The 18,674-nt window shown below is 44.6% G+C and overlaps 1 protein-coding gene across 1 annotated transcript in view; it reads left to right on the top strand.

Annotated features, from left to right (window-relative positions):
- The window catches only part of TBC1D21 (TBC1 domain family member 21), a 104,463-nt gene extending 90,800 nt beyond the window's left edge, over window positions 1-13,663 (top strand). The window contains exons 6-12 of the mRNA XM_070762769.1: window positions 1,383-1,483; window positions 1,608-1,704; window positions 2,071-2,082; window positions 3,515-3,603; window positions 9,316-9,432; window positions 10,843-10,932; window positions 13,422-13,663. Coding sequence (XP_070618870.1) covers window positions 1,383-1,483; window positions 1,608-1,704; window positions 2,071-2,082; window positions 3,515-3,603; window positions 9,316-9,432; window positions 10,843-10,932; window positions 13,422-13,460 — 545 coding nt within the window. The 3' untranslated portion in view covers window positions 13,461-13,663. The remainder of the gene's footprint in view (window positions 1-1,382; window positions 1,484-1,607; window positions 1,705-2,070; window positions 2,083-3,514; window positions 3,604-9,315; window positions 9,433-10,842; window positions 10,933-13,421) is intronic.
- The last annotated feature ends 5,011 nt before the right edge of the window (window positions 13,664-18,674 follow it).

Raw genomic sequence — 18,674 nt, 5'->3', positions numbered from 1 at the left:
CTATTATGGTCTTAACTTTAATTTTCTCCCTATCCATATTATCTTTCATCACCCATTGTGTCTATATAATATTGTATCATTTTTTTTTTCCTGGGTTCCAACCATTTATACCAATTCTCCCCAAATTTTATAGAAGTCTGTGTCCTCTTTATCCTGTAATTGCATTGTCAGCTTCCTGTTTTCTAATCCCGTTTTTTCTACTGTTTTTGGTTCATGAGAATTTGTCTCCTGGGGGCTCAGACCCATTGGCCAATCATGCTTAGTTCGGGTACGTTTTCTGCAGAGTCCCTCATGTAGACATTTCAAACCCAGGCTTGTCTATTTCTGCAACAATAAGTGGATTTTCTATCATCTACCCAGCCATCTCGGTATCATTTCCTATAAACTTCTGTTGTGATTTCCCATTTCCAGTTGGTTTCACAAAATCGATGCCCCCCACAATGTTAAAAGGCCTTAGGAGAGAGAGGCACTATCCTACCAAACGGAGAACTTTGAGATATTCCCAGAACGTGAATTTTCCAAATAGTCAGGCTTTTCTGCAGATGCCTCTAACTTAACAGTCCTGGGGGAAAGGAAATTTGGGGTGTTTCCACTGAGGAAGAGCAAGGGTCAAATTAATTCAGGAGATATCTCTGAGGAAAAAGAACTTCCAAAGCTCGTGGAAATAATGAGATGTCAGTTTCGAAGTTTCAAAGATCTAGATTCTTCAGAAAACAGGTTTCTCAATTACTTTCCTCTCTCTCTCCCTCTCTGTTCTCCCTCTCTCTCTCTTTCTCCTTCTCTCTCTCTTCTCCTCCCTTCCTCCTCCCTTCTCTTTCTCTTCCCCTCTTCCTCCTCCCCTTCTCTTTCTCCTTCCTTCTCTCTCCACCCTCCTTCTCTCTCCTCCTCCTCCCTTCTCTCTCTCTTCCCCTCTTCCTCCTCCCTTCTCTCTCCCTCCTTCTCTCTCTCTCCTTCCTTCTCTCTCCTTCCCCTCCCTTCCTCCTTCCTTCATATCTCTGTCCCTCCCTTTTCTCTCTTCCCCACTTCCTCCTCCCTTCTCTCTCCCCACCTTCTCTCTCTCTCTCTTCCCTCCTTCTCTCTCTTCTCCCTTCTCTCTCTCTCACCTCCCCTCCTCCTCCCTCTTTCCCTCCACCTTTCTCTCTCTTTCTCTTCTCCTTCCTTCCTCCTCCCTTCTCTCTCACCCCCCTCCTTCTCTCTCCTTCCCTCCATCCTTCTCTCTCTCTCTTCTCCCCCCTTCCTCATCATTTTTTCTCCTCCTTCTCTCTCCTTCCCTCCACCCTTCTCTCTCTCTTCTCCTTCCTTCTCCTTCCCCTTCTCCCTCCCTCTTTCTCTCTCTCCCTCTCCCTCCCTGCCCTGCCCCCTTCTCTCTGTATGTCTTGCAGAATACCAACAAGGTTTCCACGAAATGCTTCTTCTCTTCAGGCTGCTTGTCGAAAAAGAGCACGAGATCTATTGGCTCTTCCAGTTTTTCCTACAAAAAACGGTGAGCGGTCCGTCCCTTCGCTCTGGCTGCCATTTGTGAGCTCCCTTTGCCTTGGTTGGGGGGGTCCAAGGTCTTTGCCTCCCTTGACGGAGCTCCCTTCCCCTCCAATCGCTCCCCTCGCCAGGAGAACAGCTGCATCATAAATGTTGGGGTGCAGAAGAACCTGGCCATGCTGAAAGCCTTGATTGCATTTATGGATCCGGCCTTTGCAAAACACCTGGGTAAGTGTTGCAGCCTGGCGGAGTTCAGAGCAGGTGCGGTTTCCTTCTCCTGCCCAAGAGGGCAAAAAGCCAGAAGATGACCAGAGACCTCTGGCGACTTCCTGGGCGGAGATTTAGTTTGTTCATGTAGGCACTTTGTTAAGAGAAGGGATGTGGCTGCATAACCCTGAGTGGTGGAAAGGAAGAGAAAGCACGAGAGAAGGGAAAGGAGGGAGGGGAGGAGGGGAGAGGAAGGGAAAGGAGATGGGAGAAGAGGAAAGGAAAAGGGAGGGGAGAGAAGTGAAGAGAAGGGAGGGGGTAGGAGAGGAGAGGAAAGGGGGAAGGGAGGGAAGGGAAGAGGGGAGAGGAGAGGAGTGGAGAGGAGAGGGGGGAAAGGGAGTAGAGAGGAGGGGACGGGAGAGGAGAAGAAAAGGGAGGGAGATAAAAAAGGAGGGAAGGATGGGGAGGACTGGAGAGGAGAAGGGAGGGGAAGGGAGGAGGAGGAGAGGAGGAGAGGATAAGAGAGGGGGAAGGAGAGGAGGAGAGGAGGAAGAGAGGAGGAGAGGAGGAAGAGAGGAGGAGAGGAGAAGAGAGGGGGAGGAGAGGAGGAGGAGGACAGGAGAGGAGGAGGAGAGGAGAGGAGGAGGAGAGGAGAGGATAAGAGAGGGGAAGGAGAGAAGGAGAAGAGAAGGAGAGGAGGAGAGGAGAAGAGAGGAGGAGGAGAGGAGAGGAGGAGGAGGAGAGGAGGAGGAGGAGAGGAGAAGAGAGGGGAAGGAGAAGAGAAGGAGAGGAGGAGAGGAGGAGGAGAGGAGGAGGAGAGGAGAGGATAAGAGAGGGGGAAGGAGAGAAGGAGAAGAGAAGGAGAGGAGGAGAGGAGGAAGAGAGGAGAGAGAGGAGAGGAGAAGAGAGGGGGAGGAGAGGAGGAGAGGAGAGGAGAGGAGGAGGAGAGGAGAGGAGGAGGAGAGGAGGAGGAGAGGAGAGGATAAGAGAGGGGAAGGAGAGAAGGAGAAGAGAAGGAGAGGAGGAGAGGAGAAGAGAGGAGGAGGAGAGGAGAGGAGGAGGAGGAGAGGAGGAGGAGGAGAGGAGAAGAGAGGGGAAGGAGAAGAGAAGGAGAGGAGGAGAGGAGAAGAGAGGAGGAGGAGGAGGAGAGGAGAGTAGAAGGGAGGGGAAGGGAGGAGAGGAGAGGAGGAGAGGATAGAGAGGGGAAGGAGAGGAGGAGAGGAGGAAGAGAGGAGGGAGAGGAGAAGAGAGGGGGAGGAGAGGAGGAGGGAGGAGAGGAGAGGAGAGAGAGAGGAGGAGGAGAGTGAGGAGGAGGAGGAGGAGGAGGAGAGGATAAGGATAAGGTTTAGGTTTAGGTTAGGTTTATTGGATTTATATGCCGCCCCTCTCCGCAAACTCGGGGCGGCTCACAAACAATAATAAAAAACAGTACAGTACACATAAGAGAGGGGAAGGAGAGAAGGAGAGGAGAAGGAGAGGAGGAGAAGGGAGGAGGAGGAGGAGAGGAGAGGAGGAGGAGGAGAGGAGGAGGAGAGGGGAGAGAGCCTTTAATGCACACAATATATTTTTCTTTCACCCTAGAAATTTATAAAAGCTCTATTAAAAAAACCAAGATCAGCACAGCACAACACTGGCAAAATCTTTAAGGGTTCATTACACTTAATCTTCCCGTTTTCTTCCACGGGTCAAAAGGGCACGGATAGATTTTTTTTTTCTCCTTCCTGACTCTTTTGGTGTTGGAAGATTGCATTCACAGGGACATCAAACAGAGTCCTTTGTGTGTTTGTGTGTGTATGCATGCCTTTCACTTTTATTTTCCCAGAATCAAAAGGCCAAGTGGTGTCGTCATTGTTTCCTTGGTTCTGTCTCTTCTTCCAGCGCGTCTTCAAATCTTTTGAGGATGTCTGGAGACTGTGGGAGGTAAGAATTTCCTGATGCAGAAGCCAGCAAAAATATTGTTGGATGTTGAACACTAATCAATATCCTTTTGGTAGCAGTCAGAACAAAACTAAGCGTAAATTTATTTCCCCCCCCACTAAATTGAATCCAAAGTAAACTAAGAATATAAACTACAAATCATTACAGTAAACGTAAACTTTGAATCGAGTCAAATCTTGGTGACCACATGGAAACACCCTCATAAGAAATCCTGCTAGACTCTTTTTTCAGGTCTCAGCTCCATCAAAGCTAGCTAGATAACTGGGCAATGGACTATTATTTGCATGTGTTTATCGTTTAAATTCTTCTCCTACTTTAAAAAAAAAAATATTGCAAAGAAGAACCACCTGAGGCACATTCAAGATCTTTAATGCTGCACCTGGACAGAGCCACAAGTTGTAAACCAATGGGAAGCAATGCGTGGAAATTAAACAAGGAGCGAAGTAACCTAGAACTAAGGAGAAATTTCCTGACAGTTAGAACAATCAATCAGTGGAACAGCTTGCCTCCAGAAACATAGAAACATAGAAGGACTGATGGTAGAAAAAAGACCCTCATGGTCCATCTAGTCTGCCCTTATACTATTTCCTGTATTTTATCTTAGGATGGATCTATGTTTATCCCAGGCATGTTTAAATTCAGTTCCTGTGGATTTACCAACCACGTCTGCTGGAAGTTTGTTTCAAGCATCTACTACTCTTTCAGTCAAACAATATTATCTCAAGTTGCTTCTGATCTTTCCCCCAACTAATCTCAGGATAGTGCACCCCTTGTTCTTTTGTTCACTTTCCTATTAAAAACACTTCCCTCCTGAACCTTATTTAACTCTTTAACATGTTTAAATGTTTTGATCATGTCCCCCCCTTTCCCTTCTGTCCTCCAGACTATACAGATGGAGTTCATTAAGTCTTTCCTGATAACTTTTATGCTTTAGACCTTCCACACCATTTTTGTAGAAGTTGTGAATGCCCCCCACACTGGAGGTTTTTAAGAAGATATTGGATAACAATCTGTCTGAAGTAGTGTAGGGTTTCCCTGCCTAAGCAGGGGGGTTGGACTACAAGACCTCCAAGGTCCCTTCCAACTGTTGTTGTTGTTGTTGTTGTTGTTGTTGTTGTTATTATTATTATTATTATTATTATTATTATTATTATTATTATTATTATGTCAGTACAACACAGCAAACGAGATCACTATGCTGGATTTCGTATTTCATCACCAGTCGGGCGCCTTCCCAAGCACCTAGGACTGCGGGATGTAGCAGCGAATTATGTTTGCCGATCCCAGTAAAGCGGCCTTTTGCAATTGACAGATGGAGATTTTGTCAATTCTGATGGTTTTCAAATGTCCGCTGAGATCCTTTGGCCCTGCGCCCAACATGCCAAGTACCACTGGGACCACTTTCACAGGCTTATGTCAGAGTCGTTGCAGCTCGATTTTAGATCTTCGTATTTCACTAATTTCTCTAGCTGCTTCTCCTCAATTCTGCTGTCTCCTGGGATTGCGATGTCGATGATCCATACTTTCTTTTTCTCCACGATCACAATGTCTGGTGTGTTATGCTTCAGAATTCGGTCAGTCTGAAGTCGGAAGTCTCACAGTAGTTTTGCTTGCTCATTTTTCGATCATTTAGGACAGGTGGTATGACTGGTTAAAAAAAATATTTGAAACTTTAACACTCAGAAGAAAACAAATAAAAGCAAAGAATAATTTTATAGATCCTTTTTAATTATGGTCAGTTAAGCAAGCAGACAAACTGTTGCTAAACAGTTATTATTATTATTATTATTATTATTATTATTAACCTTCTCCCCAAAGAGTTGACGATGCTCGTCCATTGTATTCATAGAGGACCTTGACATCTATCATAGATCTAAATCACCTGTTTGCAAGTCCGCAGTTACAGCTCCCAATGTATCAACACCTGCTGCTTTGTCGCTCACCCATTGCCACACTGGACTTTTCCTAGGGAGAATAAGCCATGATCTCTAGCTCCCTCTTATGGCAACTTGCAATACTACAGCCAATCAGAACATTAGCCTGCATTTTAAAGCTATATTACAAACAATCCATACAACCATACATTGTTGGATGGGTTATATATGACCAACCCAGCTGTTTGGACAGAGCACTAACACCTCTAAATTTGTTTCCCTGCACTGATTTATAGAAACTTTTGGCCCAAGTCTTCTGCCCAGAAACACCTGGCAGAATTTCAAAAGGCCGTTTCCATCCAACTCTCCTCAAAAGAAATCCATACGAGAGGAAAACGTTTCAGAGATCTTGGCACTTGAGTGCCAGAGATGAGCTCACTCCAGCTGCTAGGGTCAAAGGAAAACATTTTGGAGTGGGCCCAGGAAATACATCAAAAGATTGGATTGTCTCTTCCTAGAAACCAAATGAAGGGAGCGTGGTGGGGGTTTTTTGGAGACTTCCTGCTGCAAGTCTCTTTTTTCATGCCCAGCTAATATTTTTTTGGAATAAAAGCAAACATTTCCAGAAGGTCCCTAAACTTTCTTTCTTTATTTATTTTTTAAAAAAACATCTTTATTGAATATTTACATTTGTTGAATATTTACAATCTCAGCGACCGGTTAGGTCCCACAGAGTTGGCCTTCTCCGGGTCCCGTCAACTAAGCAGTGTCATTTGGGCGGGGACTCAGGAGGAAGAGCCTTCTCTGTGGCGGCACCGACCCTCTGGAACCAGCTGCCCCCACCCTCCTTGCCTTTCGCAAGCTCCTTAAAACCCACCTCTGTCGTCAGGCAAGGGGGAGTTTTAAATTTCTCTTCCCCCTAGGCTTATAGAATGTATACATGGTATCCTTTTATGTATGATTGGTTCTTTAAATTGGGGTTTTTTTAGATTTATTTTAATATTAGATTTGTTTACATTGTCTTTTTATATTGTTGTTAGCTGCCCCGAGTCTTCGGAGACGGGCGGCATACAAATCTAATAAATAATAATAATAATAATAATAATAATAATAATTTAAAACGACAGAGACACACAAAAAGAAAAAAACATATAAACAAAAACATAACATACAAAAGCATACAACTTTATGCTATGTAGGTTACCTTGGTATCAGAACTTAAGCATCTAACGATTAACATTGTGAACTGCCCCGAGTCTACGGAGAGGGGCGGCATACAAATTTAATAAATAATAATAATAATAATAACAACAACAACAACATATGTGCCAGTTAGACTTTATTCCTTACAGCCTACCCCATGTTTTAATCTATTTCATTTTCTGATTTTATTGTAAACTACGCTTTACTTTATCTGTGTTTCTTTTAAATTATTTCTCATTGCTGTGAAATGGTAATTTAATGGGTATCAATAGGTGAGTTTAGCAACAGTTTGTCTGCTTGCTTAATGGACCATAATTAAAAAGGATTTATAAAATTATTCTTTGCTTTTATTTGTTTTCTTCCTGAATGTGTATACAGTGTTAAAGTTTCAAATGTTTTCTTTTTTACTTAACCAGTCGTACCACCTGTAACAAGGGTTGTAAAATTCTGCATTGTCTTTTTCCCTGAAGTTCCAATGAGAACTTCTTCATCTCTGCTATGTCGTGTATTTTAATTATTTATTTATTTATTTATTTATTTATTTATTTATTTATTTATTGGATTTGTATGCCGCCCCTTTCCAGAGACTCGGGGCGACAATAAAACAGTGTACAATAGTAATTTGGTATTGATGATTAAAAATCAATTAATATAAAAAACCAAACATACATACATACATACCATGCATAGAATTGTAAAGGCCTAGGGGGAAAGAGGATCTCAATTCCCCCATGCCTGGCGGCAGAGGTGGGTTTTAAGTTGTTTACGAAAGGCAAGGAGGGTGGGGGGCAGTTCTAATCTCTGGGGGGAGTTGGTTCCAGAGGGCCGGGGCCCGCCACAGAGAAGGCTCTTCCCTTGGGTCCCGCCAGGCGACATTGCTTAGTTGACGGGACCCAGAGAAGATCCACTCTGTGGGACCTAACTGGTCGCTGGGATTCGTGCAGCAGAAGGCGGTCCCTGAGGTAATCTGGTCTGGTGTCATGAAGGGCTTTATAGGTCATAACCAACACTTTGAATTGTGACCGGAAACTGATCGGCAACCAATGCAGACTGCGGAGTGTTGGTGTAACATGGGCATACCTTGGGGAAGCCCATGATTGCTCTCGCAGCTGCATTCTGCACGATCTGAAGTTTCCGAACATTTTTCAGAGGTAGCCCCATGCAGAGAGCGTTACAGTAGTCGAGCCTCGAGGTGATGAGGGCATGAGTGACCGTGAGCAGTGACTCCCCGGTCCAAGTAGGGTCGCAACTGGGTGCACCAGGCGAACCTGGGCAAACGTCCCCCTCGCCACAGCTGAAAGATGTTTCTCTAATGTGAGCTGTGGATCGAGGAGGACGCCCAAGTTGCGGACCTTCTCTGAGGGGGCCAGTGATTCTCCCTCCAGGGTAATGGACGGACAGATGGAGTTGTCCTTGGGAGGTAAGATCCACAGCCACTCCGTCTTGTCTGGGTTGAGTTTGAGCTTGTTGACACTCATCCAGGCCCTAACATTATCAATAAACTTTCTTCGCGTTCCTTCACGAGGCAACTGAATTCTGGGAAAAACACTCTATTCCTGTTAAAGTCTCACCTCTCGGAACTGGAAGGCCGATAATGTTTGTGTCTTGTCACCTAGCTGGGTTTAGAGTGCTTTCCAGTGTCAACGCCAAAGACCAATAAGCATCTCGCTTCAAAACTCTTGTTTACTTCGAACAACAGCGGCAATCATTCATACAGATTTGTACGCTGAGTGGATTTAGGGAAGCGGGAGAAAAAAACCCACCCACTCACTGCAGAGCCCAAATCAAATTTTATTGACAGAATCTCTTCCAAGTGTTTCATTGATTCTCTAGACAAATATCAGGGCACCAAGCTGTTTCCAGATGTTGACACCAGTGCTTCCGTAATGCCATTTTAACAACTGAGAGCAGCTGGTTAAATTCCTTCCTTCCTTCTTTTCTCCCTTCCTTCCTTCCTTCTTTCTTTCCTTCCTTCCTTCCTTCTTTCCTTCCTTCCTTCTTTCCTTCCTTCCTTCTTTCCTTCCTTCCTTCCTTCCTTCTTTCCTCCCTTCCTTCCTCCTTTCCTTCCTTCTTTCCTTCCTTTCCTTCCTTCTTTCCTTCCTTCCTTCCTTCTTTCCTTCCTTCCTTCTTTCCTTCCTTCCTTCTTTCCTTCCTTCTTTCTTTCCTTCCTTCTTTCCTTCCTTCTCCCTCTCCTTCCTGTTCCCCTTCTCCTGCTCCTCCTTTCACTCTTCTTCTTCTCTTCCTCCTCTTCTTTTTTCATTTTCTCCTCTTCCTCTTTCTCCTTCTCCTCCCCTGCTCTTCTTCATCTTCAGCTTTTCTTCTTCTTCTCTTCCTCCTCCTCTTCTTCTCCTCCTCTTCTTTACTTCCTCCTCTTCTCTTCTTCCTCCTCCTCCTCCCATTCTTCTTCTTCTTCCTCTTCCTCTTCTTCTTCTTCACCTCCTCCTCCTCCTCCTTCTCCTCCAGAAGTCAAATTCCTAGATATTTCTCTGGGCACCAATAGTTTATCACAGCCTAAAATTAGATTACAGGAATAGAAAGAACCATAAGTAATAAGCTTGCATCACGGAAAGAATCCTCCAACATTATCTACTCATTCTAATTTGTGTTGAACTTCAAGGTGTTTCTCACAGGACATCCCTGTAGAAACTTCCAGGTGATTATCGCTTACACAATACTGCAAATGGTGAGAGATCAGATCATCAGAGAAGACCTAGAAGCAGAGGAAATTTCAATGGTGAGTGAGATTAATAATAGAATAGAATAGAATAGAATAGAATAGAATTTTATTGGCCAAGTGTGATTGGATACACAAGGAATTTGTCTTGGTGCATATGCTCTCAACGTACATAACATAAAATATACATTTGTCAAGAATCATGTGGTACAACACTTAATGATTGTCATAGGGGTCAAATAAGCAATGAAGAAGCAATATTAATAAAAATCTTAGGATATAAGCAACAAGTTATAGTCATACAGTCAACATGGGAGGAAATGGGTGAAAGGAATGATGAGAAAAACTAGTAGAATAGAAGTGCAGATTTAGTAGAAAGTCTGACAGTGTTGAGGGAATATCCCTGAATTGCCCCATCGTAAAGTACATATGGAAACTGTGGATTGTATGGCATCATGAAGGCCAGGATAAAGTGAAAAGAATAGGCTAAAATATCTTTATTTTGTCAAAAGCACTGTTTGTTTGTTTGTTTGTTTGTTTGTTTGTTTGTTTGTTTGTTTGACTTCTAGGCTGCCCAATCCCAAAGGACTCAGGGCGACTTACAATAATAATATAAAAAGAAATAGAAATAGATACAGAACAATTAAAAAATTCCTTTTCTCTATCACACAATACTAGGACGAGGGGCCCCTCCCTAAAGCTCATAGGTAAGAAAGTGAGGACAAATCAAGGGAAATATTTCTTCACCCAGAGGGTCCTTGGTTTATGGAATTCACTTCCAGAAGAGGTCGTGAGACTTTTCCGGCCCTGTTTCCTCCCAGGAGATTCCTAGAGAGGCCCCAAGGATGATTCTCCCTGCTTTTTCTGGCCCTGTTTCCTCCCAGGAGATTCCTAGAGAGGCCCCAAGGAGGCTTCTCCCTGCCTTTTCCAGCCCTGTTTCCTCCCAGGAGATTTCTACAGAGGCCCCATGGAGGCTTCTCCCGGCCTTTTCTGGTTACAGTTTCGGAGGCTTGGGTTTGTAAGTAGAAAATGGTTCTTGAGAAGAGGCAAAAAAATCTTGAACACCTGGTTCTTATCTAGAAAAGTTCATAAGTAGAGGCATTCTTAGGTAGAGGTACCACTGTATATCCATCTACATCAGAGGTTTTCAAACTTGGCAACTTTAAGACTTGTAGACTTCAACTCCCAAAATTCTCCAGCCAGCAATTCTGGGAGTTGAAGTCCACAAGTCTTAAAAGTTTGGGGGACCCCTGATCTACATTGAATTTGAAGCCCTGTTGTTCTACAGCACAGGTCCCCAAACTTGGCCGTTTAAAGACTTGTGTGCTTCAACTCCCAGAATTCCTCAGCTTGCTTAGCTGGCTGGAGAATTCTGGGAGTTGAAGTCCACAAGTCTTAAAGTTGCCAAGTTTGAAGACCTCTGTCTACCATGTGAGCCAGCTAATGTTGACCCCTGTCTTCTCCCACCAGCTGTGCCATAGCATTGTGGATCTTGATGCTGATGACTTGATCGCCCGAGCCTGTAACATATATGAACTCTTCCTGAAAAGTGAAGACAAGGTAAAGAATCCCATGGTTGTCCCATGCAATAGGGCTTTGGAGGGAATAATCCTTATGACTGATCATCATAATCCTGGTGACTTACTTACTTATTTACTCACTCACTCACTCACTCACTCACTCACTCATTCATTCATTCATTCATTCATTCATTCAATTATTGGACTTTTTTAAAAAAAATATCTTTATTGGTTTTACATATCCGAGAAAAACAGAAAAGCAAGAGAAAATCTCGTCTTACAATATCAAACATCATTAAAAGAAAAGAAAAAAGAAAAGGCCAGAAAGGAAAAGAAGTGGTGGGAAGGGGTGAGAGAGGGAGAGAGAGAGAGGGAAAGAAAAAAGAAAAGAAAAGAAAAAGAAAAAAAGAAAAATTATTGGACTTTTATGCCACCCGTCTTCGAAGACTCAGGGCAGCTTACAACAGATAAAAACAATACAACATCATAATGCAATTAATTTTAAAACAGTTAAGCTAAAACCCCAATAATATTACAATCAGTCACTACCATTTACACAGCAAACATACATTACATTCGTTTGGCCAGGGTCTAGGGTCTTATAGCCCCAAGCCTGGGAGTATAGATGAATCTTGAGACTCTTGCAGAAGGTGAGGAGGGTGGGGGCAGTATGGATCTCCGGGGGGAGTTGATTCCAGAGGTCCGGGGCCCCCACAGAGAAGGCTCTTCCCCTAAGCCCCACCAAATGACATTGAGGGAAACCTGGAGAAGGCCAACTCTGTGGGACCTCACCAGTCGCTGGGATTTGTGTGGCAGGAGGTGGTTCCGCAAGTAATCTAGCCCAATGCCATGTAGGGCTTTACAGGTCACAACCAACACTTTGAATTGTGTCTGGAAACTGTTATGCCAGGCTTCACGTTACGAGCCCCAATTAAGTCCAAAGTGTAAATTCAAACACGCGCGCTGTTGTAAAGTAAACAAAGTCGGTTTATCAAAACAGAAAGTATTGTACACACGCACTTTACTCAGCCAAAGTGCTCTCCCACAAACCACGAGCCTGGAATGCTGTGAAAAGCAAAAACAAAAGCAGAGCAGATAAAGGCAGCTGTGAAGATGTCACAGCCACCCCCCTTCAAGAGTCCTCAAGCTGTACTTAACTGAAAAATATTCAAAAAGTCTTTGTAAATCCTGAAGCAGTCCAAAATCAAACAACACTCGTCTCTCTCCAAAAGGATAATCTCCCACGCACGCTCTCAGCGATGCTGGCAATTATCAGCAGCCCCATTAGCCTAATTACCCCAGCCACAGGTGTTTTCCCTTATCTTCTATAATACTTGCGCAGTTGTTCCCTTCTCGTCATAAACCTGCGCCTGCGAGCATCTATGAATCCCTCTTCCTCCGAATCTAAGGATGATTCACTGATGGGGTCATTAGCTAATGGGCTGCCTGTAACTACCTCATCATCCGATCCTGCTTCACTCCCAGAATCTGCCCTTGACACAGGAGCTTCACTGTCCGTAGCTGTTGGCAGTAAAACCGTGAGGATTCTCCCAAACCAACACCCACAGTCCTCGGAGCAGGAGCTGGCCCAGAGCCAACCACAACAGAAACCAATTGGCAGCCAGGGCAGTCCGCGGAGTGCTGGAGAAACATGGGCATATCTAGGAAGGCCCATGACCGCTCACACGGCTGCGTTCTGCACAATTTCTGAACAATCACCTCGAGGCTCGACTACTGTAACGCTCTCTACATGGGGCTACCTTTGAAAAGTGTTCGGAAACTTCAGATCGTGCAGAATGCAGCTGCGAGAGCAATTATGGGCTTCTCTAAGTGTGCCCATATCACTCCAACACTCCGCAGTCTTCATTGGTTGCCGATCAGTTTCCGGTCACAATTCAAAGCGTTGGTTATGACCTATAAAGCCCTTCATGGCACCGGACTAGAATATCTTCGGGACCGCCTCCTGCCGCACGAATCCCAGCGACCGGTTAGGTCCCACAGAGTCGGCCTTCTCCGGGTCCCGTCGACTAAACAATGCCATCTGGCGGGACCCAGGGGAAGAGCCTTCTCTGTGGGGGCCCCGACCCTCTGGAACCAGCTCCCCCCTGAGATTAGGATTGCCCCCACCCTCCCTGCCTTTCGTAAACTCCTTAAGACCCACCTCTGCCGTCAGGCATGGGGGAACTAAAGCATTTCCCCCTTGCCCATGTTGTTTTGCCATTTGATTGATTGACCGTATGCCTGTTTTTATATATTTTGGGACTGTTTTATGAATTTATTAATTTTAAATTGTAATTAGATTGGTGGGTATTGGATTTGTTATTATGTACTGTTTTTTATTATTGTTGTGAGCCGCCCCGAGTTTGCGGAGAGGGGCGGCATATAAATCCAATAAATCTAATCTAAATCTAATCTAATCTTCAAAGGTAGCCCCATGTAGAGAGCATTGCAGTAGTCAAACCCCGAGGGTCGAAACTTTTCCTTCCCTCCTGTCTGCTCAAGGTGATTTTTCTCCTCTTTCTTTCTCAGGTTCCGGAAGATCTCAAGGAGTTTTTCAGCCAGCCTTAGCCAGAAAGAAGCCCGTGCTATAAATCAAGAGACTGTTTACAGCCCAAAGCAGCACGAGCGGTTACAGAATAGATAGAATTGGAAAGTGGAAACATCGTAAATACTGTTCACCTAAGACTGGATTCACCAAATTAGATTATCTGAGGTTAGGGCGAAGGCCTTATCTGTTCGCCAACTACCCATAAAACGTGTTGAAAATTTGATGGAGCAACTTTACAGCTTTCCGTTCCCTGCCAGAACAGGGGTGGACAACCTGTTGATGGACAGGAGCTCTAACATTTGGTGGGAAACATTTCCTTGGGTGAATCAATCATACACAGGGGGTGGGAGGAAGGGTGTGTTATACATAAGAGAAGCAAGAAAAAAAAATTCATTTCTTTTTGGAGATTATCTCAGGGACCGCCTTCTGCTGCACGAATCCCAGCGACCAGTTAGGTCCCACAGAGTGCTCCTTCAACTAAACAATGCCGCTTGGCGGGACCCAGGGGAAGAGCCTTCTCTGTGGCGGCCCTGGCCCTCTGGAATCAACTCCCGCCAGAGATTAGAATTGCCCCCACCCTCCTTGCCTTTCGTAAGCTACTTAAAACCCACCTCTGCCGTCAGGCATGGGGGAACTGAGATATTCTTTCCCCCTAGGCCTTTACAATTTTATGCATGGTATGTCTGTTTGTATGTTTGGTTTTTTATATTAATGGGTTTTTAATCGTTTTTAGTATTGGATTATTTTGTATATTGTTTTATTATTGTTGTTAGCTGCCCCGAGTCTCCGGAGAGGGGCGGCATACAAATCCAATAAATAATAATAATAATAATAATAATAATAATAATAATAATAATAATAATAATAATCACCATCATCATCAAGGGCTTTTTCCTGGGTTATTAACCTTTCTTTCTTTCTTTCTTTCATTCATTCATTCTTTCCTTATTTATTTATTTATTTATTTGTCTGTTTGTTTGTTTGTTTATTTATTTATTATTATTTATATTTCTATGCCGCCCTTCTCCGCAGACTCAGGGCAGCTCACAACAAAATGAATACAAATAATCCAATATATAAGAAATCTAAATTTAAAACGAGATCTAAATCCCCAATACGTTAAAACAATCATCCCCTATACCAGTGATGGTAAACCTTTTTTCCCTCGGGTGCCACAAGAGCGTGAGCTTTCTCGTTCTGAAATTGCATTGAGAAGACATGGGAAGAAAACGCCGTTCCAAAGAAACTTATTTGCACTCCGTAGCTAATTTTTCTGTCTCGGTAGCCCCCATCACCCCAACCTCCAGCCATGTCGTCTGACCTTTGGTATCACAATTCAGAGGCCCTCTCCCCCGAAAAAGTTTGCAACTTACAGACTAACAGGCAAAAATTCAGAACCGAGGGCTCCTACGGAGCTTAAATTAAGATGTACTAATGGGCATGCAAGGACAGTGGTTTGATTTGCAGTGATATGTTGAATAAGCCACACTTTGGCTATGATTGGTGGCTTAGGAGTCACAATCGCTGAGCTTGGGAGCCCACATCTTGCCTAATTTTAAAAATGAATTACAACAAGGTAGGTGAATGGGTTCCCTCTTTCTTTGAACTCTGTTATTGCACTCACAAAAGGTTCTTTGTAAAGGGTACTCTCTCTCTCTCTCTCTTTCTCTCACTCCCCCTCCCTCTCCTCTCTCCCCCTCTTTCTTCCTCTCCCTCTCCTTCTCTCCCTCACTATCCCTCCCTCCCTCACTCCATCTCCATCTTCCTCCCTCCCTCCCTCCCTCTTCCTCTCCTCTCCTCCTCTCCTTTCTTTTCCCTCTACTTATCTCCCTCCCTCCCTTCCCCACTCACTTCATCTCCATCTCCCTCCCTCTGCCTCCTTCTCCCCCTCTCTCTCCCTCTCTCTCTCCTCTCCCTCTCCCTCCCTCCCTTCCTCACTCCATCTCCATCTCCCTCCTTCTCCCCCTCTCTCTCCATCCCTCTCTCTCTCCTCCTCTCCCTCTCCCTCCCTCCCTCCATCTCTCTTCCTCCCTCTCCCTCCCCTTCTCTCCCTTCTTTCTCCCTCTCCCCCTCCTCTCTCCCTCTCCCTCTCTTTTCTTCATTATCTTTTCCCTCCGTACAAAATATAAACCCAAGAACAAAATATGCATTAATCACATTGAAGGGATTTATGGAACTTAATAAAATGTACATCATCACAGTTTGTGACAAATAAATAACACTTCATAAAACTGCCACTTGAAGAATTAATCAGCATTGCAGGAATCAACTCGCCCCTTTCAGCAGAAATGCTCAGGAAGAAGGTGGACAGGCATCTCAGGAAGGGTCGGAAAGACCAACAATGGACAATATCTGCAGTTGAAACGAGGGGTCCTTGAGTGCTCTCTCATAGTTGTTTTCTTACGGACATTTCACGGCCCAACTTGGTAACATCATCCGTGCTAGGAGGAGGAGGGTTGTAGGTGCCTTGGTGCTCCCTGAGCTTGGTGGTTTTCTTGCAAATGTTTCGTGACCCAGCTAGGTAACACCATCAGTGTTAGGAGACAGTGAGGCTTGCAGAGTGGAGGAGGAAGACGGTGAGGTCCTTGGTACTTCGCTAAGCTTGGTGGCTTTCTTGAGGATGTTTCATGACCCAATGAGGTAAGGTCATCAGGGCTAGAAGGAGGAGGAGGACGACTGTGGGGTCCTTGATATTCTCTGAGCTTAGAAACATAGAAACATAGAAGTCTGACGGCAGAAAAAGACCTCATGGTCCATCTAGTCTGCCCTTATACTATTTTCTGTATTTTATCTTACAATGGATCTATGTTTATCCCAGGCATGTTTAAATGCAGTTACTTTAAATGTACCAACCACGTCTGCTGGAAGTTTGTTCCAAGCATCTACTACTCTTTCAGTAAAATAATATTTTCTCATGTTGCTTTTGATCTTTCCCCCAACTAACTTCAGATTGTGCCCCCTTGTCCTTGTGTTCACTTTCGTATTAAAAACACTTCCCTCCTGGACCTTATTTAACCCTTTAACATATTTAAATGTTTCGATCATGTCCCCCCTTTTCCTTCTGTCCTCCAGACTCTACAGATTGAGTTCATTAAGTCTTTCCTGATACGTTTTATGCTTCAGACCTTCCACCATTCTTGCAGCCCGTCTTTGGACCCGTTCAATTTTGTCAATATCTTTTTGTAGGTGAGGTCTCCAGAACTGAACACAGTATTCCAAATGTGGTCTCACCAGCATTCTATATAGCGGGATCATAATCTCCCTCTTCCTGCTTGTTATACCTCTAGCTATGCAGCCAAGCATCCTACTTGCTTTCCCTACTGCCTGACTGCAGTGCAAGGAAGTTTGGTTGCTTCCTTGCAGATGCTTCATTATCCAACTAGGTAGCATCATCTTTATTTATTTTATTTTATTTTATTTATTGGATTTGTATGCCGCCCCTCTCCGTAGACTCGGGGTGGCTAACAACAGTAATAAAAAAACATCATATAAATCCAATACTAAAACAACTAAAAAACCCTTATTGTAAAACCAAACATCCATACATACAAACATACCATGCATAAATTGTAAATGCCTAGGGGGAAAGAATATCTCAGTTCCCCCCATGCCTGACGACAGAGGTGGGTTTTAAGGAGCTTACGAAAGGCAAGGAGGGTGGGGGCAATTCTAATCTCCCGGGGGAGTTGGTTCCAGAGGGCCGGGGCCGCCACAGAGAAGGCTCTTCCCCTGGGGCCCGCCAAACGACATTGTTTTGTTGACGGGACCCAGAGGAAGCCCATTCTGTGGGACCTAACTGGTCACTGGGATTCGTGCAGCAGAAGGCAGTCTCATAGATACCCTGGTCCGGTGCCATGAAGGGCTTACATACGGCATTAAATAACTGCATTAAATAACTGCACCAAATCCCACTGCCCAGTAATGGGCAGCCAAAATTTTTACTGCCGCACTGTGGGTGGGGCTTATTTTGTTGGTGTGGTTTAATAACCATGTGACTGGGTAGGAGTGGCTTGCCGTCCATGTGACCAGGTGGGAGTGCCTTGAACGATCATCATCGTTCAAGGGAACTGTTATGTCCTTGACTTACAACCTTACCAGTGTCGCTCGCTGGGGTGACAATTTGCTTCGCATTTCCCGTGGTCTCCTTCCTGGGTCACACACACACACACACCTGAGGCTGGGTAGCTCGGCGAACAGGAGCTGCTAGAAGCATAAATGTTTCCAGTGCCACTTCCAACCTCGCCTTCTGCTTGCACCTCAGTCAGGAGGTGGCCACGGGAGGCTGGAGGGGAGCCGGAGAGAGGGAAGCTCGTCCGAGGCCAGGAAGAAAGAAAGAGGAAAAAAGCAAGGAGCGCAGAAGCAGCAGCAGCAACAAGGGAAAAAAGGAGAGCTGAGCCGGGACCAGTAATCCAGGAAGTGACAGCCGCCAATCAGCTGGAGCTGTGCTTGAATCTTCATTTCCTCCGGTGGAACTGTGTTCCACCCCATCCTGCCTGCTGCCCATCCCTGCAACCTAGGCAAGATACCACTTCCAAACACCTGCCAACCTTCCATTTAAAGCAAGGTTGGGAACCAGGAAGCCCAAGGAGTCTTGGAACATACTTTAATGCGTCAAGAGTATCGTAGCAGAAATCTGAAAGTCTGCCAAAGCTCATCTTTACTTCCACTTATCCTGAGCCCAATCAAGGCAGAGTGCTTCTGAGTCTCTTTCTTACACACTTTTTTTTCCCCGCAACTAAGATACTTTGTCGGTAATGGCTCCATATTTTTCTCCGATGGAGACATTTGGGGCTAAATGTTCCCTTGGAAATCAGGCTTTTCATCTCGGGTACCGTGTTTCCCTGAGAATTAAGGAGCACCAGAAGAGGATGGGTAAAATCATCTGCTTTATCTCCATAAAGGTTTTAGCCAGATGGCAGACAAATGTTGGGAACTAAATCTATTTATTTACTGCATTTTATCCACTGCATCTGGTAACTTTCTGCAACTCACTTATAAAGAAAATACTGTGTGTATAATTCTCTATATCCCTCCCTCCATCCCTCCATTATCTATCTATCTATCGATCCATCCAACCATCCATCCATCCATCCATCCATCCATCCATCCATCTATATCTATCTATCTATCTATCTATCTATCTATCTCTATCTATCTATCTATCTATCTATCTATCTATCTATCTATCTATCATCTATCTCACCTCTCTCTACATCCAACCATCTTTCAATCCA

Source organism: Erythrolamprus reginae, chromosome 10, assembly GCF_031021105.1.
Source record: "Erythrolamprus reginae isolate rEryReg1 chromosome 10, rEryReg1.hap1, whole genome shotgun sequence".
Classification (NCBI taxonomy): Eukaryota; Metazoa; Chordata; class Lepidosauria; order Squamata; family Dipsadidae; genus Erythrolamprus; species Erythrolamprus reginae.
The sequence above is the reverse complement of the archived record's forward strand: the minus strand, read 5'-3'. Positions and strand labels throughout refer to the sequence as shown.